A 25,492-nucleotide genomic window follows, 5' to 3' on the forward strand; every position below is an offset into this window, starting at 1 on the left:
GAGGAAAGGGTTAATTTGGCTTATACTTCACTGTTGATCATTGAAGGGAGTCAGGGCAGGAACTCAAGCAGGGCAGGAAGCTGGAGGCAGGGGCTTTACCTGCCAGACATGAGCGTGGGGTTTGAGGTCTGTTACTGATGAAAAGCTCTCTTTATTGCTATGTTCTAGGAGTAGCAGCTGAGTGATATTTGTGCGCGAAAAGCTAAGTGACTCCTCTGAGGGGCTGAAGGAGTCCAGTCCACCTCAGCCACGTGTTACCTTTGTATTCAGATAGAATAATTAGGCTCAGACTCTTTTCTAAATGGCAATGATGCCTATGCGGGCGTTAATCTTCACTGTGGACTTGACCGGATCTGGAATCAACTAGGACACTGCTAGGTGTGACTAGATGTGTGTGAGGGAGCACTTCCAGGCAGCATTGGTTGAGGGAGAAGACACCTGACCAAGGCAACAGGCTCCCCCAGCAGCAGCCCAGCTGCAAAGGAGTTCTAGCAAACAGCAGTGCTCTGCTTCGCTTCCCTTCTCGCTGGGAGGTGTGGCTTCCCTGTAGCTGTTGCTGCTGCTGCTCCCTTGGCCTTCCACTGGGGCTGAATACCGGTGGCTGTCTAAGGACCGCCATAGCCCTCAGGGCGTCCAGCTTGGTGGACTGAACTGGGTATCTACTGGGCACTCAGCCTCTTTAGTGTGCAAGAAACTACCCTTGGACTGCACATCCCCTATGGAATAAGCCAACTGAACAAATCTCCCTTACATAGATCTATCTATCTATCTATCTATCTATCTATCTATCTGTCTGTCTGTCTGTCTGTCTGTCTGTCTGTCTGTCTGTCTGTCTGTCTGTCTGTCTGTCTACCTACCTATCATCTCCATTCATCCATCTATCTATCTCCTATCAGTTATGTTCCTCTAGAGAACCACTGTAGTTGGAATTTTCTTTGGGCCACCAACCAGCACCCAAATAAAGACATGGAGACATTATTAATTATGAATGCTCGGCCCTAGTTTTGGCTTGTCCCACTAGCTCTTTAAACTTACTATTTGTCTATGTTTTGCCTCAAGACTTTTTACCTTCCTTTGTGTCTGTCTGTCTGGTCTCTGGCATCTCTGTTTTCTTTCTTCTTTGAGCCCCAATTCCTCCTCCTTATCTCTCCACCCAGAAGTCCCGTCGATACCTCCTCCTTCACTATTGGCTGTTCAACTTTTTCTTAGACAAATCAGGTGATTTAGGCAGGCAAGGTAAAACAGCAATACATCTTTACATAATTAGACAAATGTAACACATTTCTACATAGCTAAAGAAATGTAGCACATCTTTGCATAGTCAAACAAATATTCCGCAACAAACCCCTTTTCTATATATTTGAAAGTATTGTGCAAATCAAAGAGATTTGGTGTTGTATTTAAAAGTTAGAAGACAGGCCGGGCGGTGGTGGCGCACGCCTTTAATCCCAGCACTCTGGAGGCAGAGCCAGGCGGATCTCCGTGAGTTCGAGGCCAGCCTGGGCTACCAAGTGAGTTCCAGGAAAGGCGCAAAGCTACACAGAGAAACCCTGTCTCGAAAAACCAAAAAAAAAAAAGTTAGAAGACAGATGTTATATTTCCCGACCGACTTTAGTTAGGGAAGATGAAGAAGATCAATAAAAAACTTTGTGGCAAGGAATAGAAGCTCTGTCAGAAAAGAATGGAAGAAAGCACAAGAGAAAACCTGAAATAAATAGTTTAATAATTTCAATGCAAAGAGTTGATTTGGAAAGAGTTCATTTTCTTCTTTTTTTGGAAAGCTGAACTCTGGGCAGTGGGTTTGAATCACTAAATTAAAGAACCTTTTGGGAAGGCGCAAAGCTACACAGAGAAACCCTGTCTCGAAAAACCAAAAAAAAAAAAAAAAGAACCTTTTGGGGCGTGGGGGTGGGCTGTGTACAGCTCGGTGGTTGTCCAGTATGTGCATGGTAAGGCCACCAAGCAAGCAGCCAGCACGACAAACAAACCTCTGTTTCTTCAACAGCTGCCAGACCCTGGAATGAGGTCCATTAAGGGATACGTTTTTTTTTTTGTTTTTTTTGTTTTTTTTTTTTTTTTTTTTCAGCTCAAAGATCTTCAAAAAGAGGGTGGGTTTGAAATATGGGTAAAGGGTGGGGCAGAGTTCAGCTTAGAGCTCTGGTGTAGTTTCGATGTTGTTTTGTAGACAAATGTCCCATATTTGGCCAACTTGAGAATATTCTACATAGTAGGAGTTGTGAACAAAACTTAACTACCTCCCCCCGCCCCATATCTTCCCTCTGCCTGTCTGAGTCTAGGTTGCAGGCAGTGGCCTCCAATCCAGAGGCAGTTAGGCTCAGTGATGTAGTCTTGGCACCTGTGGAGTTGTTACTGTGGAGAAGTCGTGCCCTGAGGATCACCATGTCTGCCCTGTACCTGGTAGCTGACCCCTGTAATTCCAGCAGTTGGCGGGCAGAAGTAGGAGGATGCCTGCGAAACTGAGGTCAGCCTGGGCTACAAAGGGAGACTATGCCCCAAGAAAGCTAAAAATTGCAAAATGGAACAATGTTTGTATTGTGATTTGTCTTTGCCCCCAAATTTTGCAGCTTCAGGGTCCTGGTTCAGCTGGGATGCCATGTCGGCTTCGTAGCTGAATTGTGTTGCTATTCTAACATGGAAATCGATTTCCCATAGTTGGCACCAGGTCTCGATCAGTCACCCATTTCTGTGAACCACATTCTGGGTTGGAGCTGTGGCAAGCAGCCCTGTGGTGCCATCCTGATGTTCATGTCATAGCTTTGATATGGCATACTGGCTTACTTAAGTGCTTCTGGGGGGTCTTGTTTTGCTTCTGAGATAGTATGTTGGCCCATAGCCTAGGCTGACCTGGAACTCAGAGGTTCTTCTGCCTCATCCTTCTCAATGCTGGAATTATAGTAGTGAGCACTATGACGCCTTTCAGCTTTCAGACTATTTTTAACCCATAGAAACAAAAACCATTTAATACACACACACACACACACACACACACACACACACACACACACACACACACACACATATTAATGATGAGGCACTATGTGCAAGTAAACAAAACTTAACTTGCTGGGGGCAGTAGGCTCATGTGTGGGCAATCCCCAAATGGGGGCAGTTCAGATAGGACGGTCCTAGCGAGTTCCCGACCAGCCTAGGCTACATACACAGAATGTTCAGTGCTACACCCGGGCAGTGAGTTTGAGGCCGGTATGGGTTACCAAACAGTGAAACCCTGTCTCAGAAACCTAACCACTGCCACCCCAGCCCAGATTCAAAACCCAAATCAAAACCAAACCTAAACAAGCCCTGGCTTAGGGTTGGTTGCAGTGTGTGGTTCTTGGGTCTTTCTCTGCTCAGCTGCATACAATCTCCAGGCGGATGTGAGCCGCCTTTGTGGGAACAGCTCAGTCCTTGACTAGCTAGAATAGAATTTCTAGAAAGTTTCTGAACCAGAGAGTAAGTCTGTGGCTCACAGGCAAAGGGAATGGGCCCTGTTCCCAACTACAGCATCGCCCTGCCCCCTGCTGTTGGCTACAGCGCCATTATCCTTTTAACTTGAATTGGCAGGGGACTTTAGGAGACTTTTTTTCCCCTTCTTCTTCTTAATTCCTAGAACTACCTCCTTCGTGGAAAACCAACTCTGTCAAAAGGTCAGCAGGTGACGCTCGTATTCTTAAACTGAAGGCCTGTCCAGGCCTTGGTAGAGCAGACTATCGGAGAATGATGTGGACGCTGTCCCTGTGACTTTGGTGGCAGGGGCGGGGCAGGGTCTTGTCTACTCGCAATGCTGGCCCCATTGTGGTTGCCCGGAGACTGAGGGGCTCTCAGGACCGCACCCTGAGGTGCCCACAAGAGTTGGGTAGTGTGGGACCAGCTCGCTTGGAGGAGTCTGCGGCGAGCTCAGGACAGGGCTTTCTGCAGCTGCAGGTAGACAGGCAGAAGAGGAAGTCGTGGGTCCGGTCTGGACACCGAGGAGGTGGGTTGCTCAGAGAGGGACGCTGTGCTTCTGGCTTCTGTAGACTCCAGCCACCTCGGGTGGGGGCGGCTCTCGGGAGGGGCCGTGGGGCGGCGAGCAGCGGAGTCCGATCGTCCCCGGTGGTCGTCATCCCCCTCCACCCCGCTTGACCAGTCCCAGGGTGGAGGCGACAGAACTGCGCCCCGCCCCCGCCCCTGCCGCCCGTACCCACACCAAGACGCACACGCTCCTTAATCTCCCCCCCACCCCCCCGCCCCCGGTTGCCCGGGCGACGGCCCAGACGAGCAGGTGATGCATTGACAGCGAGCAGATGGTCCCCCGTGGAGGCGAGCGCGGCCCACAATGCGCCCAGCGCCGCGATCCCACTGCGCCGCCCCCGCCCCGTGGCCCGCGCTGCCCGCATGCTAATAGGGGTCGGGGGAGGGGCCTGGGGCGGGGCCGTGCGCCCTGGGCACGCCCCCTGATCTTGCAGTCTCTTCGCCTCATTTTTTTTCCCCCTAATGCCATCTCGAATCCCCGCATCTGAAGAGTTTTCCTATGTCACACCCAGCACGCTTCATCTCTCTCCGAACTCTGTCTAAGTGGATCCAGGATACCCCCCACCCCCCCCCCCCCACACATACACACTTTGCCTTTCTCCCATTCTGCAGTTGCAGGAACCCCATTTACTCCCTGCTGGCATTTCATGGTTGATCTGGGAAGACTAGAGGAATGGGGTTTTTACCACAGCCCAGCCTTGATCCCTGCTTCTAGACCTGGCATTGGAATGGCAAAATGTGTAAAGACTCCCGCCCCCCAGCCCGCCCCCTCCCCGCCCCCACCCCCTATCCCCAATGCTTCATGGCCTTTTCAGGCTGCTGCTTTTCCGGGACTTTCCTTTCTGGAAGTTCAGAAATAAATCACTCGCTGGTGACTAGTGTGCTGCCCCTCCCGGGAAGCCCTCCCATTCACACAGCCTCCCCCCATTCATTGGACGCACACACCCTCTTCTGTAACCTATTCACTGCTGTGTGGCAAATTGAGGCGATCTTATAGTAAGGGCACGAAAACTGCCGGGCAGTATTCACAATTTTAATACTAACTTCATAGCTGTCACATAAATTCATTGCCAGGCCAACTCTATAATGGCCACGAAATAACTTTAAGAGAAGGGGGCAGATCTGAGGACAGCGTCATGGCATTTCTTTGATTTGCAGGTGCTCCCCCCTCCTTTAAACCATTACTACAGTAACTGCAGATAGCTTTCTCTTTCTTTTTTTTTTAACTGTCACACAGAGAGCTTTAAAAAAGCCATCCTTCTCCTTTTTATTTTACAGTAGATAAAAAATGCCAAATGCCAATAAAAGCTTTAAAAAAAAGCAGTGGAAAAAAAGAAAAAGAAAAAGAGACTAGTGAATAAAGTTGGGACAATACTGGGTCACAGAGCTGTCGAAACTAATGTCATAGTGCGGCTGTTGGGCGGGCGTACAGAAAACTTCTTGTTTCTTGATTTTTATGGAGATTTGGTGTGTGGCACGAAGCACTCCCTGAACAGGTTTAGAACAAGTGGGAAAGAAAGCACTCACAATAAACTCCCCTCCGACGGTCTTTCTGCCCACAAACACCTGTGAGTTACAAAGAGGCCTTTTGGAGGACAAAGAGAGGCCAGAGGGCCGGGCTATTGTCGCGAAATGGATGCCTCATGTACTCAAGGCTGTATGAGAGGGGTTGTTTTATTTTAAAACATGTCCTGGATCCTTGCTATGCAAACTTACAACCAGAAACCAAGCAGTTCTTCCGAGGGCTCTTTAGGACTGTTTCAAATGCATCTGCTCCCGAGCCAGTGTTAGCCAGCGTTTTTGCTAAGTTCTTAGACTAGTGGAATTCAGTAGAATTCAGAGAGTCGATTTATGCAAGCCTCCTAGGGAAGGGAAGTTAGTGGTCATTACCCAACACAGAGAAAAAAGTGGTTAGAATGTGTACTTAAAAGACGGATACTATTTGCATTCATTTGAAAAATTATGAGAGCATGTTTCTTTCCCTGGGAATGGTAATAATTTTCTGTTTATCTTCTTGATCTCTCGCTTTTCTTTTTTCTATTTTTGAGACAAGGTCTCTCTATGTAGCCCCAGCTGTCCTGGAACTTGCCATGTAGAACAGGCTGGTCTTTGCCTCTACTTCCTGAGCGATGGAATTAAATGTGTGCACCACCACACCTGGATGCTTATCTTGATCTTATGATTTAGGCTTACTTATCACTTGAAGATTTTTGTTTTCTTGTTTCCCATTTTGACTTTGCCCCTCTTCTTTGTCATTTCCTTCCCAATAAGTTAGAATGATTGGAAAGCATATAAAACCATGAGGCAATAACTTTAAATTGGGTGACATTCCCTTTGCTTAAGATAACTAAAGGAGGCCAGAGTCAACCGTAGCCCGAAGCTAGTAAAGAAGCAGGGAAGCAAACAGCCATGTGGCCAGCAGCCATGTGGCCAGCAGCCATGTGACCAGCAGCCATGTGACCAGCAGCCATATGACCAGCAGCCATGTGGCCAGCAGCCATGTGACCAGCAGCCATGTGACCAGCAGCCATGTGGCCAGCAGCGGAGCTGCAAGGGTCTCAATTCACTGTCAGAAGGCTGTGTGGCTGGGGCATTGTGGGAGTGGGAAGAATTCTGAGACAGAGCTGGATGAGACTGGCTTGGGTCAGTTAGGAAGGTCTTTTGTGGGAATGGGGAAGGGAAGGCTTTTATTCTGAGATAAACAGAGCTGGGGAAGATTTTGAGGGATTTTCATGATTGGACTTACCATTTTAAGATAATCACTACTGCTTTGTGGAGTATTTTCTTAGTTTGCTTTGTGATGCTGCAACAGAATACTGCAGATACGAATGAATGGAGTCCTGTCTTGCAGTTCTGATGGCTGGCTTCAAGAGCCTGGGTGGCACTCGGCATTGTGCTATCTTATACTGAGGAGGAAGACAGATGGGCAAGGGTTGGCTAAAATAAGCAAGAGAAAGAGAGAACCCGGGGCCTCAAACTCTTTTATAATGGGCCCTGACCAGTTTATGAGATGAGAGTCCTTACAGGTTGTAGGGCAGAACTAGAACCAGACAGGCAATGGCTGGTTAGAGACCTGTTGGAAGGCCACCTCAGTCGCTAAGACAAAGCATAGTCTTGGAGTAAATTGTGTCAGCAGAAATGAAGAGAATGAATGGCTTCGGATCTGTTTTAGAGAAAAGTATGAGACCTGATGAATGAAAATGTGTGGGTGGGATGAAGAGAAGCAGCAAGGACAAGATCTTGGGGCTGAGGGTAGGTGTGAACAGCTGAAGGGGTGGTACACACATGGAGAGGGTAGGTGTGAACAGCTGAAGGGGTGGTACACACATGGAGAGGGTAGGTGTGAACAGCTGAAGGGGTGGTACACACATGGTGAGGGTAGGTGTGAACAGCTCAAGGGGTGGTACACACATAGAGAGGGTAGGTGTGGACAGCTCAAGGGGTGGTGCACACATAGAGAGGGTAGGTGTGGACAGCTCAAGGGGTGGTGCACACAGGGAGAGGGTAGGTGTGAACAGCTCAAGGGGTGGGGCACACATGGAGAGGGTAGGTGTGAACAGCTCAAGGGGTGGGGCACACATGGAGAGGGTAGGTGTGAACAGCTCAAGGGGTGGGGCACACATAGAGAGGGTAGGTGTGAACAGCTGAAGGGGTGGTACACACATAGAGAGGGTAGGTGTGAACAGCTCAAGGGGTGGGGCACACAGGGAGAGGGTAGGTGTGAACAGTTCAAGGGGTGGGGCACACAGGGAGAGGGTAGGTGTGAACAGCTCAAGGGGTGGTGCACACAGGGAGAGGGTAGGTGTGAACAGCTCAAGGGGTGGGGCACACATGGAGAGGGTAGGTGTGAACAGCTCAAGGGCCGGGGCACACATGGAGAGGGTAGGTGTGAACAGCTCAAAGGGGAAGTGCACACATGGATAGAGTAGGTGTGAACAGCTCAAGGGGTGGGGCACACAGGGAGAGGGTAGGTGTGAACAGCTCAAGGGGTGGGGCACACATGGAGAGGGTAGGTGTTCACCAGCATGTGGTGTGAAAAATCAAGACTTCAGTTTCAGTGTGTTAAGTTTAAGCTATTATTGAGGGGCTAAATGGAGATGTTGGGTGTAGGGTCAGACAGCTGACTTGTGGTGTGTGTATATGGTGCAGCTTTCCGGAGACCTGTGATGGGATGTGACATACAAAGATTAGCGAGGCCACAAGATTTCTCACTTTTCGAATCGGAACCAGAAACGCTGATTCAATGTGATAGTTAATCCAGAGGAAGACTCGAGAAGTCAGGGGCCAGGAAAGGAACCATCAGAATCTCAGTGCACAGATGTCATGAACAGGTAGGAACCTACAGAAGAGCAGAGAGGAAACCTGTCACGAGACGTAAGAGAGGCTGACAGAGACAGGAAGAAGCTACGCCACAGATCAGAGGAGTTTAGGGGTCAAGTAGTTGTAATGGCATGCAGCTGAAGTATTACAGTTCTTTCCACCGTGCTGAATTGTTGAAATTGAGAGACAATATGCAAATGACTGGCAAGTCTATTTAAGGTGGCACACGCCTTTAATCCCAGCACTCTGGGAGGCAGAGGCAGTTGGATCGCTGTGAGTTCGAGGCCAGCCTGGTCTACAGAGCGAGTTCCAGGAAAGGCGCAAAGCTACACAGAGAAACCCTGTCTCAAACAACACACACACACACACACACACACACACACACACACATACACACACATATATACACACATATACATACACACATACACACATTTACACACACACTCACACATACACATATACACACACTCATACATACACATACATGCATACACACATATACACATACTCACACATATATACACACATACATACACACATGCATACACACACACACACACACACCTGAAACTGAGAATGTTTTAGCGTCTCCAATAGGCTAAGGGTTATCTTGAGAACTCAGTAAATAAATTCTTCCTCATTGTCTCTTTCCCTCCTACCCTCTCTGCTCTGTGCAGACCAGGCTAAGCTTGGAATCACGATTCTCCTGCCTCGGTCTCCGGGTGCAGGGATTATCAGGGACGCCTTCCCTGTCTCCTCAGACACACACAGGAGCTGGGGTAGGCAGAAGGGTGGCGGCAGGGCCAACCTCTGCACCCGCAAAGTCTGGTTGTCATGGAGACAGGTGAGACGCTGGGTGTGAGCATCTGGGCCCAGGGAAGTAAAAGACGACCCAAGACAACAGCAGAGGCTGGGCAAGACTCTTGCTGTACTTCTCTCTCTTTTTAAAAAACAGATTTACTTTTGTTTTCTGTGTGTGAATGTTTTGCCTGTATGTATGTATGTGCGCCACATGTGTGAAGTATCTGCAGAGGCCAGAACAGGTGTTGGATCCCCTGGAGCTGGAGTTACAGACAGTTGTGAACTGCCATGTGGGTGCTGGGATTTGAACCTGGGTCCTCTGAAAGAGCAGCCAGTGCTCTTAACCACTGAGCCATCTCTCTAGACCTCTTACAACTTTTTCTTTAAAGGTCCTGGTAAATTTAGCCAAATAGGTGTAGGTTTTCTCCTGTCTAACCAGTTATCTGCTGAAAGGAAGAATACGTATGCTTTTTTAAAAGATGTATTAATTAGATAATTTATTTATTCATTCTTTGGGTTTTTTAGAGATAGAGTTTCTCTGTGTAGCTCTGGCTGTCCTAGAACTCACTCTGTAGACCAGGCTGGCCTTGAACTCACAGAGATCCGCCTGGTTCTGCCTCCCTGAGTGCTGGGTATTTTTCCTGCATGTATACTTGTGTAGCACACATGTTCAGTGTCCATGGAGTCAGAAGAGGGCATTGGATCCCTTGGAACTGGAGTTACAGATAGTTGTTTGTGGCCATGTAGGGGCAGGGATTTGAACCTGGGTCCTCTGGAAGAGCAGCTGTGTTATAATTGCTGAACAATCTCTACAGCTCTGGTATTTGTTTCAGTATTTCCTCTGGGGAGCAGAGCTGCTTCCAAGGAAATAGAAGGCAGGAACTAATTTTCTCTTGCTCAAGTGTGTAAAAGAGCCCTCAAAGGTATGAAATCACTGTAAAATTTCATGGCAATACAGTCAAGAGCCTCGACAAACTATTGGATTAACAGGAGAGATAATCAGAACTGACTTAAGGAGAGATGGAAGCCCTGGATAGAGCGACAGAAATGGCAGAGATGAGGAAAAATGCCTTGGGATAATTATCTCCAAAAAGGGCTTTGAGTCCTGATCATCTTACACACACATGTATTTTTTGGGGCCGAGGATGTAGCTCAGTGGTAGAGCGCTTGCCTAGCATCCATAAGTACTTGATCCACAGTGCTGCAAGAACAGAAAATGAAAAGTGAATTCTTTTCATGTATTAAGTAAACATAAATTAGTCATCGAAGTTATGGAATGTAAGAGCTGATGAAATTTTCCCAATTCATGACATTTTAGCTAGAAAAAGAATAATCAAACAAAGCCAACAAGCTATTTTACTCATACATATGTATGTTACTGCTTTGAAAACTTCATTAACACATTAGATTTATGAGTGTACACAGGATATATTAAGAGGGCATTGTTTAATGATAGTTTAGGGATTCCAGAAATGCATCACAGTAGGATAAATAAGCAGATCATCCAAAAATCCTATTAGATACTAACCATGAGATATGTCCTAGTTAATTTTGTTAACTTAACACAAGTTAGAGTTATCTGAGAAGGGGACCACAATCTTACGGGAAAAACACCTCCATGAGATTGGCTCGTAGGGAAGCCTGTGGGGCTTAACAATTGATATGGGGGAACCCAGTCCATGCAGCCACACTACCCCTGGGCAGGTGGTCCTGGGGTGTATAAGGAAGCAGACTAAGCATGCCCTGGAAGAAAGCAGTGTTCCTCGGTAGCCTTTGCTTAGGTTGCTTCCTCCAGGTTCCTGCCCTGACTTTTCTCAGTGATGGCGTGATTTGAGGGTTGTAAGCCAAAACAAACCCTTGCCTCTCCAAGTTGCTTTCGGTCAGTGTTTTACACAGCAATAGAAACCCCAACTAAGACACAAATGTACAACAGTTCTTCTTTTAAATGTTTTGCTTGCGTGCATGTTCATTCACCGTGTGCATGCAGTGCCCACAGAGGCCAGAAGAGGGCGTCGGATCCTCTGGAACTAGACTTATGGACGGCTTTAGTCACCATGTGGATGGGAACTGGAAACTGAACCCTGGTCAACTGCAAGAGGATGCTCCTTAACCACTGAGCATCTCTCAACTACACAATAGTTACTCTTTTTTAAAACTTAGTTTTGGTTTTTTGAGACAGGGTTTCTCTGTGTGGCTCTGGCTGTCCTGGAACTCACTCTGTAGACCAGACTGGCCTTGAACTCACAGAAATCTACCTGCCTCTGCCTCCAGGCTTATGACACCATACCCACTTAAAAAAAACTTTCATTATTTACTTGTTTATTTATTATTACAGTAGTTATTCTTTATAAAAGTTTAAAATGTATTTTAAGGTGTATTCTTTGGCAGTTTTACACATGGATAAAACACATTTTTAGTTATTTTTATCCCTGTTATCATCTCTTACCATCAGCCACTGAGAAAATAAAGTGTCCATTTTTTTGAGATTCATCATCATAGTTAACAACAAAAAGTTGGGAACGCATAAACTAGAGTGACAAAATAAGACAGTGTCACTATTGATTGGGACTGTTCTGAAAATTGTTAGCAAATCCATCAGACATGGACAGACATATGGGGTAGAGCCAGGTAAAATGAACAAGGTCACTAATGGCAAATAACATTTCTCACTAGTAAAATCTGGGAAAAACATACAAGATGAGACATAGAAATGTTAACTTTCAATAATAATCATAATCATAATCATAATAATAATAAACTAATAGATTTCCAGGAAAATGCACCCTACAGAAATGCAGCCCCAGATGAATAGACTTTAGGAATATGTCTTTGGAATTTGGCATCTATCTTTCCCTGAATTTGAAAGCAGGGAGACTGAGCCTTTTGTTCTCAGGAGAAACAGAAAGCTGTAGAAGATTAAAGTATGTACACCATACCATTGACACCTATTCAGGATTTCAGTGGGCAACTCCTATGAGTTCTAAAAAGACTGATTCTGTGATTACACACCTCTTAGAAGTTATGGCCATCATGGGAATACCTGTACAAATTAAGACAGATAATGCCCCAGCATATATCTCCAATAAAATGAGACAGTTCTTTGCTTATTACAATATAAAGCATGTTACAGGTAAGCCACACAATCCCACAGGCCAAGCAGTCATAGAAAGATCCAATAAAACTTTAAAGGATATGCTAAATAAACAGCAACAGGTAACAATGACTCCTAAAAATAGATTACACAGTGCTTTATTAACCTTGAATTTTCTCAATGCTGATGAGAAAGAATAACAGCTGTGGAGAGACATTGGACGACAGACAAAACTTCTGAGCTAAACCAACCAGTTTATTTCAAAGATGTGCTGACCTCAGAATGGAAACCTGGATATGTCCTACATTGGGGAAGGGGTTTTGCTTTTGTTTCTGCAGGAGAAGAAAAGCTATGGATACCAAAAAATTAATAAAAATTCGATTCAAACAGGAGAAACCCCTTGGTGAGGAGAAGTAAAAGATCATCCACCAGTGTGACATCTCTATAAGTTGTAAGAAAAATTTAACAATCAAAGGTTGGGGTAGGGTTCTGTTTTTCTTTCCAAGATAATGGAAATACCCATCTTCCAGAAATCATAAGGCCTTTGATATCTGAATGTTTACATCAGAAAGAAAGAATCTATTGGTACCAATCTACACTGTCTAACATCTATATCTCTATCAATCTGAAAAAGTTGTGGTTCCAATTCAATTATAAATCAAGCTGGCTTTGGGGATGGAATTGGCTCACTCCTTCTCTAAACCCAAGCATATTGCTAAAAGAAAAGGTTGAGAGATTCTGCAGTCCTGTATCAGAAGAGCCCTCTTGTGTGGGACAAAAGAAAACCAATAAAAAGGCACCATTGTCTTCAAGATTCTAATTCTCTCCATGCTTACTCTTGATTTCTTGGAATCCTTTCTTACATGCCATGTCATCTTTAAAACCAAACTTTCCATTTTGATAAAAAATAAGTTTTTCCAATAACAATCTCTGAAGAAAGATGGGGCTCCAACAACAACTCTACCCAATCCAAAATGATGCCATGGTTATCATCATCATACTACACTTCTTGCCAGAATTTCAGACAATCTTACCCATTACTCTGAGACTTACTGCGGAATCTACAGTTAGTTTAACTGAGATTTAACTATCTGAGCTTTCTCATAGTACCCAACAGAGATACCACACCCTCTAAACAACAGGAAACAATTCTAAGAAAACGACACCCCTTCTCCCTAAGGTTTCATATTTCTCAGGGTTATGGATGATGGTTATAAGGTTAGGGGTGAAAGGCATTCCAGTTTTGATCTGGAATTTCCAACCCCCATTGAGGCTTCAGTAACTGTCACGTCTACAAGGCGGGGCCCGAGAGAGGACTCCTGAAGACCCGAGATCCAGATGGGCTGGCTCTCTTGGTTCCTGGACCCTGGACGCTGGAGGTGGACGGAGCAGAGTTCTCCAGAGAACACTGCCGGACTGTGCTACACCTTTCCCAGACCCTGCAAATTATCCCTTCATTTGTAAGTTACACCACAAAATAAACCTCCCTTTTAACTACGTGGAGTGGCCTTAATAATTTCACCAATAGAACACCTCTTCCTGCTGTTGTTAGCATTAGAACTTTAAGTTAGCATACAAAGTAGTGGGTTTCATGGTTAAGGTGCTTTCCAGGCAGGCAGTGGTGGCGCACACCTTTAATCCAAGCACTTGGGAGGCAGATGCAGGTGGATCTCTGTGAGTTTGAGGTCAGCCTGGTCTTCAGAGTGAGTTGTAGTCCAGCCAAGACTATATAGCAAGACTATGTCTCCCGCACAAAACAAAACAAAACAAAGCAAAACACCCAATGAAAACCAAACAACAATGAGAATAAGGTGGTTTTTTTTTTTTTATCAGTAGTTACTCAAGTATGTGAGAGACAAGTAATTTTAACCATACACAGACTCCTGTGAGTGGTTTGGAAAAGTGACCATCCTAAGTCCTTTTATGGGACTAAATGACCTTGATGGAAATGTAAAGGTATAAAGGTGAGGGTGGGATGAATTTTATTTATGATCACTGAAGAGAAAATAGAATTAATATTGTGACAGTGATGCACCCCAGCACTGAACAGAAACATGCTAGACCATGGATGCTTGACTGGCTTACTGTTGTGAATTTTATTAGTATGACATTGTATTAACAGGTTAACAATGAAAACATGGCCGTCCTAAAACATCCGGAGAACATCTGCTCCTCTTTAAAAATAAAAAACAAGAATCTTTATAAGCTGAGAATGGAAGGGGGTCTGCTCAACCTTGTAAAGACATCTACAAAAGAGTTAGAAAAATATGGCACACTTTGTACCTGAGCATGGAAATATGTCAATTCTTTTAAATATCAGAAGCAATAATGAATATCCAATTCGTGGAAAGGCTGAAAGTTTGGGGGCTCCATCTCTTGAGTGTGCACACCCATGGAACTATCAGCATTGTCTGGTGTTATTTTTTGTACCCCATTCTACTTAGTGAACCCTTTATAGCCACTTTCATATTTTGCTTTCTGTAATAGAAATATCTTAAGATTTAAGTCTCAGAACTACAAATATAAAATTATTTATTAAAAATGAACACGAGTCGAAAGCACAGGGAACTACTGGAGACATAGACAGGGCTTGTCCTTCTGAGCCATTTTAATGGGTCAGAATGTTCCCAATTTCCCTAGGCCTCTCCTGTCTACCTAGAGCACTTTGCAAATCCCAGAATGTTCCAGATCCACAGCGAGGGCTACACAAATGTGGACTTACTATATTGCCTTCATAGTAAGTCTGTTTTGGGGGAAAACATCCACGTACACCACCACAGCTTCACCTATTGCAGATGCGAGCTAGTGCAGCAAGAAAAAACTTAGGGCTTAGATATTTGAAAGGAAGAGGGAAGAAGAGCGGTCGGTATTAGCAAGATACACAACCGTTCACGTTAAAGGTCTCCAGTAATCTACAAACACGTATTTCATCATTAATGTGAGAGTATTAGTCAGCTTGCAGTTTAAGATTCTCACCAAAGTTTAAAAGAGATTGTTTAATCTGGAGCCAAATATGAGTAACCACGGTCTGGGAACATAGCTGTAGATTACTTCAAATTTCATGATTCAATGAGGTGTACTAGTACTAGTTTATAGTAAAGAATAAAGAAAGTCATGAATCAAGATGAGAGACACTTTCCAAACACATTGGTGGGAACATCAAAGCAGGGAAATTCTGCTATAGGCTGCAGATGCTGTCTGAAGATATTCTCAGCCCTTGGGTTGTGGACCCTCTCAGTCTATAAGCACATTTCAAAGGGCTTACCTAATGGTCCTGAGGGTGTTCGGCCACACAAGTGCATTTTTATACCCTGGAAGTGATTTGAAAAATACACACACCTGTAGCTCTGGTATTGGGGATTCTGAGTTGGAGGCCAATTTGGGCTACATAGCCATACCCTTTGTCAAAACCAAAACCAAAACCAAAACCAAAAAACCATCCCAATGCAAAGATAAAACAAAATTAACAAACTGAAACAAACCTAAGCATTTCCTAGAACAGGGAATCTATGTCTTAAAAACAGATAAACTTACATTTTGGAAAAGTATAAAGTGTTACCAGAATTCATTGTCAAGAAATAACGTTTTAGGTAGGATGATGCAGTGTCTTATTAGATCACTACATCACCGTAACTGGCTCTTTCTCCATCTGTCGTCACAGGAGACTGAACTCACAGACGGATGCCTAAGGTGACTGGTATGGAGGAATGGGAGAAGCATTCTAACTAGATATTAGACTCTGCCACAGGATGCAGGTAGTGTGTGAAAGAAACTTTTTATTTATTTATTTATTTTTGATCACTGAGTGGGATTGCTCCAGGTCAGCCATTCATTTTGATTCTTGCAGCAACGGTATTGGCCTCACAGTTCGAAACATCCTGTTCGTTTGTATTCGCCTGTCTGCAGTGATGTGTGAAATATGCAGATGAGAGCATAATTGCGCATGCCTTCAGAACATGCAATTTTTTCCCCACTCGAACAAAACACTACACTTCTGTTAAGCACCTGGAGGTACAGCCCCCCCTTCTTTGACGTTGTATGTATTTGCTAAGATGGCGCGTGCCATACAGGCGGGGTGTATGGGGTTAAAGCTACCGCTGGGGTCCCTGAGTTGGACAAGCTCATGTTTTGAACAGAAAGCCCCCCCCCCCAAATCTACTGCCATGTAAAGAAAGTGAAAACTCTGAGTCGGCACCACCCATCCTTCCTGGACCACTCTCTGCAAACCGAGGGAGGGGCTTAAACGCTTTTTAGCCCCGAAGGTCAGAAGTCTGACACACCCTTTGGGTTAAAAATTTGGATGTTGGCTGTTCTCTGGTACTACCTGAAGACTTTCCATTTCTTTATCATTTCCAGCTTCTTGACCCTACCCGGGCTTGGCCCCTCTGCTTCTCTTCCTCATCAAAGCCAGCTGCCACAGGTTGCTGAGTCCCTCTCAAATGGCCTTTCTCCAGCCTCTCCACCTCACCCGTCAACTGTTAAGGACCCTTGAGCTCTCCTAGGCTAATCCTTCTTCACAGTCCTTAACTAATTACAATTGCGAAGTTCCATGGAACAGGAAGGTACCATGTTCATACAGCAGGTGTGAGGGCACAGGCACCGGAAGGGGAAATTGAACATTGGACATCATTTCCCACTTCCTCTGCTTGCTCTCCTCTGGCCATCTTTCCACATGCCAGCCTCTCTGCTCACTTGCTCTCCATGGTGTGGAATGGCTTACACTCTTAGTTCCTATTTCTGCTCAGAGGGCCTTCAAGGACCCATGTGTCTAAAACTTGCCCTGTGTTCTCTTACCTCATACTATTCCTCGTTTTTTCTTCATAGAACTTCTCTCTTCTGTCAGGGTCTTCTGCTGAAGGTGAGAAGCGGGCCAACTTTGCTTCCTTGGGCCACTGAGAAACTAGCCAAGCGCCTAATACACAGAATGAGCATATCAATGCAATTTGCCTCTTAATGTTCTATGTTCTTCAGTAAGCTGGATCCTAACTGAGTATTTTGTGAAGATGAGCTGGTTGGTCTTTGAAAGTGTGTGCCAGAGAATGCCGTGTGTAAAACAGCGCATTGCCGTTCTGCCCTTTGAAAGCTGGGCACACATATATTCTGCGGTCAGTAGCTTCTCAGAGACAGCTCCAGCTATGGGAGGGATGGGCTTTTCTTCTTTAACTGCTTCAGCACTGGCCTCGCTGTTTAGGGAACATGAGTTGAGCTAGTACAAAGTGTTTGTGGTGAGAGCTACCACCATGGTTGTAGCAAGGCAAGGGTCAGCTGTCCCAAGACAACAGTAGTAGTTGTAGTCCGGGCTTGTAGTAGTTATCTGCCTACTTATGCAAGCCAAAGCTTGCTGGAAGATCAAGTTTTATGAGGAATTAGTTTATTTTAAAGACTGAAATATCTGTTTTAACTTGTGAAGTAAGTTTTGAAGATTATGCTATGTTCCCCACTGTCCCTTCTAAGAGAACAGAATCGTTTCAGTCAATAAAAAAATATACTTTAGGCTGGGCGGTGGTGGCATACACTTTTGATCCCAGCACTCGGGAGGCAGAGCCAGGCAGATCTCTGTGAGTTCAAGGCCAGCCTGGGCTACAGAGCGAGATCCAGGACAGGCACCAAAACTACACAGAGAAACCCAGTCTTTTTTTTTTTTTTTTTTTTTGGTTTTTCGAGACAGGGTTTCTCTGTGTAGCTTTGTTCCTTTCCTGGAACTCACTCGGTAGCCCAGGCTGGCCTCGAACTCACAGAGATCCGCCTGCCTCTGCCTCCCGAGTGCTGGGATTAAAGGCGTGCGCCACCACCGCCCAGCTCGAAACCCAGTCTTGAAAAACAAATAATTTTATTACTATATATATATAGTAATAAAAAGAGATTATGCTACTCTAGTGGCCAGATTTAAGCTGACACTAGTTGGCGATGAACTCAGATGAATAATAGGTGTCCTTTCATAAATAGCCCTATTACTTGAAGTTTTTGAGAACAGAGATCAATAATAATCAGGACAAAATTAAGTACCATCATCTTTCCTGCCACTTACAGAATATTTACTGTGTGTCAGTTGTTAAATTCTTCATGTATACAAACATACATATATATATATATTATTATTTTCTATGTAATCTTTTCATCCCATGAAGTCATGGAGCATTTATTGTTTTGTCTACCCATCAAGAACATTCCTTTCACCCAAAGCTCATTTTAACTCCTCTGCTCCCACCAGTTCTGGAGATACAGCCTAGTTATGGTCTCTTAGTATCTTGGCTGTCAAGATGAACATGTGATCTAGACATAGGTGAACAGACATATCTCAGAGCAGTTCTTTACATGTCAGGAATCAAATAGCTACTGAATAGCCACATGGGGGGAATTTCCCTAGTACCTATTCCAGCCTGATTCCAACCATATTTCTGTCAGTTTGCTGTGCCATGTCTTGACATTCCATAGTTGCATTCAATCACCCACTCTTCCCATTCAGATGGCGTCTTGAAAACAGGGGGGAAATGCACACCCTGCATTTTTATCAGGGTGCGGCCCAGACAGTTGTTGCCTTCATTTGTCTTTTGGTAGATTAATATTTTGTTCTTGTGTCACCAGGGCTAGGATGTCAGGTGGGCTCCATCTTTTGTGCTAATTCTAGCGGAATATAAGTGGTTGTTTGGGACTCTGTGTTGAGACGATATTCGTTACTTTTCATCTCGCAGTGACCAAATGCTTGAAAAGGAGCAATTCCCGGGAGCAAGGCTTGGTTTGGGCTTACAGTTTGAGAAGATGCAATCCAACATGCAGAGAAGGGCCCGAGAGCAGGACGGGGGGCAGGTTGGTCACACTGCGATTGCAGTTGGGAAGCACAGACTGGACAGGAGGTGGGTCTGGCTTAGTGTCCGCTCCAGGGAGGCTTCAGCTCCTAAAGGTTGCTCAACCTTCCAGAACAGCACCGCCAGATGGAAATCAGGCGCTCAGACACATGAGCACCCAGGGGATCGTTCACTTTCAGCTGAAGACTTGTCCTGGGCTAGTGGGAAAGTGAAGTGAAGAAATGAGTTATTAAATGTATTCAAATATTTGACTGCATTTGGATTACATTTTGGACATAGGAAATTATATGGTTTTCTTTTCTTTTCTTTTCTTTTCTTTTCTTTTCTTTTCTTTTCTTTTCTTTTCTTTTCTTTTCTTTTCTTTCCTTTTCTTTTCTTTTCAGAGTGTGCTGAACCAAGAACTTCTAACTTGTTTGGCTCAAAGAATATTTCTGTTGTGAGCTCATCTGTGTGTCAAACTAAACTCTTAAATAAGCCTGTTCACTGCAGGGCAATGGCATCTTCTAACACCTCCCTTCTCTACACCGTGTCCAGACAGTCTTACCCAATAACGATAGGGACGGTGACATGATCTGAATTTAGATTCCGAACTGAATCATTGGTGTGTGGGGGGGTCACTCTTTTCGGAGAGAGGGGTGTTAAATCAGAGTCACCCTGAGAAAACTGTCATGCCCCGGCATTGTTGAGCCTGTCTGAGCAATCGCATTAGGGCTCCCGTTTTGTGGGTTGGGGGTTCCATTTCTTCATCTTCGGCCTAAGTTACTTAGCAATGACCAACTTAACTATGCGCCCGCCATATTGTTTTGCGTGTTTGACTAGAACACTGACAGATTAATAGGAAGGGTAAATAGTAACAGCGGAGGGACCCAGTGTGGGGCAGCAGGATTGACTGCGCTGGACTTCGTTGTGTTTGCTCAGAGGAAGCCGAAGCAAAAGCCTGCTGGGAGGAGGTGACTCGGGTCATGGGCATTTGTTTCTCATCTCTATAGAAAACAATTGTCTCCTCAATGGAAGATGGCTTTTTCTGAATCTACATGGCTTCACTGACAAGGAGGAGACATTCGCCGTTCCGGGGTGTTGGCTGAATCACACACAGATGAAAAGGCCACACAAAAATCCAAACGTACTAAATTCCTCAGAGAATCCTTTGACTTAGGCTGAAGGAGAGAAACCTGAGAAAGTTTATCAACTATTCAGCGCCTCCATCCAATATTTGATGTTCAGAATTTTATGATGTTTCAGAATGATCCCTTCTCCTGATCCATGAAGGTAGAGCCCTGGACATCAAGCTCTGTTGAATTTGCAAGCCTTGGTTTAGGGGAAATCTATTTTGACTCAGATTTGTTCTTTGAACTTAAGTGGCTGAGGTGTCTTGAAATAAGGGGAAAGATCTCCTTTGGGTAAAACTGAACTGGCTTCAATCAAAGACAAAACTGGGTTCCCAGGGGATTTTACATTTTAGCACTAATCTAGTTCTTTACGTTACAGCTCATTTCTAATAAAAGTCCAAGAGTTTCCACACAGAGTCTGACCAGTCCTTCTTGGTCTGTCTGTCCCTGCCCCACTGTGTACGTGTGCACATGCATTGTGTGCATAGATATATAAATCTTCCTTTGAATCTCCCGGGCAGGCACGGGATGGGGCGACATTGGCAGCCTCTCCCTCTGGCTGTCGCTCTGCTTTGCTGTCTCTGAACAGATGTTGTTTTCTGACGTCTGCTTCTGCTCCCTGTGTCTCTCTCCGCTGTTGGACTCACGGTTTCCTTCCTTCTCTTCTTAGCGCTCAAGGGTAAGGAGCCGCATGGCAGCATTGTTTGTCGCGGTGCTGGAAAACATTTCAGCACCCATAAGCTTCTCAAACGGAAAAACCATTGAGAACTGTCTGTTTTTAACAACACTGTAGCATTTGTACCAACACGTGAAGGGTGAATCCCTACTTCAGCGAAGGCGTAGACTGGTTTTCTGCCGCCTCATAATGTCTGGTCTGAGCCTGATGGAGGCGCCCTCACTCATGCCTGGCGTCTGAGTTGGCTTGATTCAAAGCTTCTGTTCATTTGAAACTATAACTCAGTGCCTCTACCCACAGCCTTTTCTTGTGGTGCAGGCTTCTCCGTAGTTTGGTGATATCAAGGCAGAGAGCTCTCTCAGGTGGTGGCTGATGATTCCAAGAATAGTTCTTCCCAGAGGACAAGGAGGAAGCGCTGTTGCCTTTAATCACTTAGCACAGAGCTAGAACACATCACTTTAAAACTCTATCGGCTAAAGCGAAGGGAGCAGAGACCTTTTGGTTCTTTGTGAAGAAGAATTTGGGGCCATGCTCTGTGCTCTACAATTCCAATGCAATGGGGTTGAGAGAGAAGAGACTGGAAAGTGCTGGGTGACATCATAGGAAGTGCTTGAAAACGACCTCCTGCAGACACCTGCCATCAGCAAGACACTGACCCCCAGAAATAACCTGCCCTTGATCTTAGGTAACCTTTTAGTACAGCTTGCCACCAGACCAAGCTTCCTAATGTCACTTGGTTTTAATTTATTCTGAAACAAGTTCACCTTTCATGTTTCTTCCCCTCCAAAAGGTAGGATCAGAGAACTGCTGGGTGGTAGGAGCACCCTGCAGGGGACGTGTGGAGACTCTGAAACGTCAGTGAGGCAAAACTCTTACCAAATGCCAGTTAAAATGTTCTTCCACCTTTCTGTTTGGTACACATCTTAGAGCAGCCTTTGATCCTACTGAAAACCTCGAGGACCCTGGAGTGAGTGAGAAACAGAAGACTCAGGTTTTAGTTCATCACCGAAGAGAGGCCCAGGCAGAGAATTTCTCCCTTGGCCTATCACGTTCTCTTTGAAGTCACCTACATTTTCTGATGATCCATTTTACGGCTGTGCAAATGGGCTAAATATATAAACTTTATGAGCAAACCAGGCTATTTATAATGCATTTTGTAGTTATAAACAAAAACAAGTGACTTTAGATATGTAATTGTGCTTGCCAAATCACCACAGGTTGAACTTTCTGTGTTGGTGGGAGTGTGTAATAAACATGAAGCCATCCCATGCTGCTGCGGAGCACACTGATTTCGGGGCCCTTCTGAGCAGCCATTTGCCTTTGTGCATTAGATATATTGATGAACTTGTGCATCTGTTGATCCCACTTCCAGAATCCATCTTACACACATTATTAGACCATGAGGTCGAAGGTTCTGTCCAAGGATCTTTATGAGAGTGCTATTTATAGTTACTCAATAATGGGGCCCCCCTGCACTTTCCAATAACAGAACATTCTATAACCTACAGGTCATGAACAACAAAAAGTAAGGCTTTCTATACATGTTTGTATAGACTTTGCATAAATTAATTTAAATAAGAATTAAAGTCTACCTAGAGGAAGAATAGGCAGGGACTGATGGAAGAGAGCTCTATAGAATTATTAGTGATCTTGTACCCTTTCGGGGTGTCTTTTTTATTAAAAATACTTATTTTATTTTTTAATGGGTGTATGTGTGTGTGATCTGTGTGTATATGTGTATATGTGTCTGTGTGTATGCTTGTGTGTATGTGTGCATATGTCTGTATGTGTGTGTGTCTGTCTGTGCGTCTGTGTGTATGTGTGTGTATGTCTGTGTGTGTCTGTGTGTATGTGTGCATGTGTGTGTATGTGTGTCTGTGTGTCTCTCTGTGTGTATGTGTGCATGTGTGTGTATGTGTGTCTGTGTGTCTCTCTGTGTGTGTATGTCTGTCTGTATGTGTGTGTGTGTGTCTTTGTGTGTATGTCTATGTGTGGTCTGTGCATGTGTGTCTGTGTGTGGTCTCTGTGTGTGTGTCTGCATGGCTCTGTGTGTGTGTGCATGTGTGTCTGTATGTGTGCATGTGTCTGTATGTGTGTGTGTGTCTGTATGTGTGCATGTGTCTGTATGTGTGTGTGTGTGTGTCTGTCTGTGTGTGTGTCTTTGTGTGTATGTCTATGTGTGGTCTGTGCATGTGTGTCTGTGTGTTGTCTCTGTGTGTGTGTGTCTGCATGGCTCTGTGTGTGTGTGTGTGTGTGTGTCTGTATGTGTGCATGTGTCTGTATGTGTGTGTGTCTGTGTGTGTCTTTGTGTGTGTTTTTGTGTGTATGTCTGTGTGGTCTCTGTGTGTGTGTGTCTGCATGGCTGTGTGTGTGCACGGGCACACATGTCGCAGGTGCCTATGGAGGCAGGAAGAGGTCACTGGACCCCGCTGGAGTTCTGAGGTCTTCTGAAGAGCAGTGTGTTCTTGTAACCACTGAGCCCATCTTTCTGTTCTTCCAAAAGCTGATGTGTATTATGTGTATTGTTGCTGTAGTCAGGAAAGAAAGCGAATGCTATGTGTAGCTGTCTGGCATACCATTTTTTCTTGTAAATACCTTGTCCAAAAGGCGGCTCAGTAGGTTAACACTTTCCCTTATCCACTCACCTGAACACCAGTGGCTGCTGTCCAGCAGTGTCCCCTCCCTCCCCTCTCCCCATCTCTCTGATTCCAACGGGGATTCCCACACTAAGGACTGGCTTTGCCATGGAGGAGGATGGAGGATGGATGGGCTGAGAAGGGCAAAGGCAGCCAGGATCTCCAGTCTGATCTTTGGGCTGCTGTGGGAACCTGTAGCCACAGGACAGCCCCAGGCCTCCATGTGGCTTCCTGCTTAAAGACCTCAAGTCCACAGGCTATTAACTGGATTTTACCTGAGTAAATTGCCCTGCTTTTTGAGAACATTAATAAATTACCAGGAAAATTCTGTCATCCCGAACACAAACATCTTTCAAAGACTTACTCACTTCACTGGCCTTTTGGTCTCAACTCAAGATTTACCTGTTAGCTTTACAAAAAGCATAAACTGAATTTGGAATCCCAAGGTAATTTGCCCTTAGGGTGTTTGATCTGGCACCTCCCTTACCTCCCCATACAGTTGGTCCTGTATCCAAACCCATCCAGAATTCCCCCAAAGGCAATCAGGCTTGTGTGGGTCGCAGAGGGAGAGCATTCCAGTGTAGCCCCTCCTCTTGAACCTGAAGAATGGAAGAGATTGCCCTTTAGTTAAGAGTAAGATAAATTTGGGTCTAAAATAGGGAGAAGTGTTACCTTTAAAGCTCTGATCCAGGGAAGGCCTGCAGGCTACACATTGCAGATAATTTGCATTACGACGTTTCCTCATTCAATTACCATCCTGTTTGTGGATATAATAAGCACATGCCTTAATGCTTGCAAATCTGGACAATAAATAGCTTTTTAAAACTTATGGGTATGAAAATGGTACAGTTGGCTCCTCTGAAAACATTAGCTTTTTGTATTGTCTGTTTATTATGTCTAATTATTGAAGGAAGGCTCAAAAAAGCCAGGAAGTAATGAACTTTATTAAATAATCACAGTATTCAGCATAACTGTTTAGTATACCGAACACTGTATTGAGGTTCCTTCTCCTAATGCAATCATACTCACTAATAAGGGACTTTTCAAGGCATCTGCTATGAAACCTGACTTCTTTTGTCTTTGTTAAACTTGGTGTTGGTATAGATTATTTATATCTTGAAACAGATGCACCTGCTCAGAAGTCAGGCAGCATCCCTGGCAGAAAAACAAAAGAACGTAGCTTTCTTGGAGTCTTTTCTAATGTGTAGATGATATCAGAGTTAAGCGGGCTCCTTCAGAGGGGTCCCAGGTTCTGGTTCCAGAACACAGGATTGGACAGGGATTCCTCGCGTAGCTTCAGAGATGCTTGCACAGCAGGGACTTCCCAGACATGCTCCATCTGTACCTGTGGTGGACCTTCGTGCATCACGTGTCTCCTTGCATCCTCAACACCCATCCAGAGCTGTGTATTTTACTATTATAACGAGCCCCAGGTTACCTGCAGGCACTCTGAGCACCTTTGAGCCGGAACCAGTGGCTCCGTGGCTCCAGACAGTCCTAGTTGGCCTCAGCAGGTGTAGCGGGTTCCCTTCTCTTTGCCAACCATCTTTTCTGTACGCTAATTTTGTAGCCTCTGGATGGGACCTTCTGTATCTCACTTTACATTATTCTTCTGAGTCACATATAGCAGAGTGCCCGAGCTGAGGGCTAAATATTTATCCACAGAGAAAGAGAAAAATCTCTGCCAAAAGATATGAAGCAAATCCAAATCCGGATCTGCCAAAAGCTGCAGGGTATTGGCTTTTAGTGATATGCTAGGCAGCTGCTAACTAGGAGATCCTGAATTCAGCTTGACATTCTGTGTCACTAAAAAGCAAATATTTTGGCAGTGGGCACTGTGAGCCTGTTGAGGCTCAGAGCTTCAAATCTCCTAGTCCAGTATGTCCAAGGAGGAGCATTGAGCCTAAGGGTCCAGGGGCAATAGAGTTAGGAGAGACGTAGAGGAGAATCCCTGTGTGTGCTGGACTTTGTGGGACAAAGAGTGAACCGGAAAGAGTGAACTTGCACCCGAAAGTGCCAAA

General features: G+C 45.0%; 2 protein-coding genes and 1 long non-coding RNA gene across 5 annotated transcripts in view; 1 reads left to right on the forward strand and 2 right to left on the reverse strand.

The window, feature by feature from the left end:
* Nucleotides 1–2,537: 2,537 nt before the first annotated feature.
* LOC143269411 (uncharacterized) lies at nucleotides 2,538–3,871 on the reverse strand. The gene is made up of 2 exons (XR_013045809.1): nucleotides 3,635–3,871; nucleotides 2,538–2,904 (listed from the first exon to the last, which is right to left on the reverse strand). It is a non-coding gene; the product is annotated as an uncharacterized LOC143269411 (long non-coding RNA).
* The window catches only part of C18H12orf42 (chromosome 18 C12orf42 homolog), a 150,437-nt gene continuing 128,799 nt past the window's right edge, over nucleotides 3,855–25,492 (forward strand). For both annotated transcript variants that reach the window (XM_042263359.2, XM_042263361.2), the window contains exons 1-2: nucleotides 3,855–3,991; nucleotides 15,906–15,999. Coding sequence is in view for 1 of the 2 variants with exons in the window: in XM_042263361.2 (XP_042119295.1) it covers nucleotides 15,994–15,999 (6 nt within the window). In the remaining variant the exon portion in view is untranslated. The remainder of the gene's footprint in view (nucleotides 3,992–15,905; nucleotides 16,000–25,492) is intronic.
* The window catches only part of LOC143269410 (uncharacterized), a 49,008-nt gene continuing 41,568 nt past the window's right edge, over nucleotides 18,053–25,492 (reverse strand). For both annotated transcript variants that reach the window (XR_013045808.1, XM_076554570.1), the window contains exons 5-6: nucleotides 23,959–24,228; nucleotides 18,053–21,797 (exon numbers count right to left, since the gene is read on the reverse strand). Coding sequence is in view for 1 of the 2 variants with exons in the window: in XM_076554570.1 (XP_076410685.1) it covers nucleotides 24,217–24,228 (12 nt within the window). In the remaining variant the exon portion in view is untranslated. The remainder of the gene's footprint in view (nucleotides 21,798–23,958; nucleotides 24,229–25,492) is intronic.

The sequence above is a fragment of the Peromyscus maniculatus genome, chromosome 18, assembly GCF_049852395.1.
Source record: "Peromyscus maniculatus bairdii isolate BWxNUB_F1_BW_parent chromosome 18, HU_Pman_BW_mat_3.1, whole genome shotgun sequence".
Lineage (NCBI taxonomy): Eukaryota > Metazoa > Chordata > Mammalia > Rodentia > Cricetidae > Peromyscus > Peromyscus maniculatus.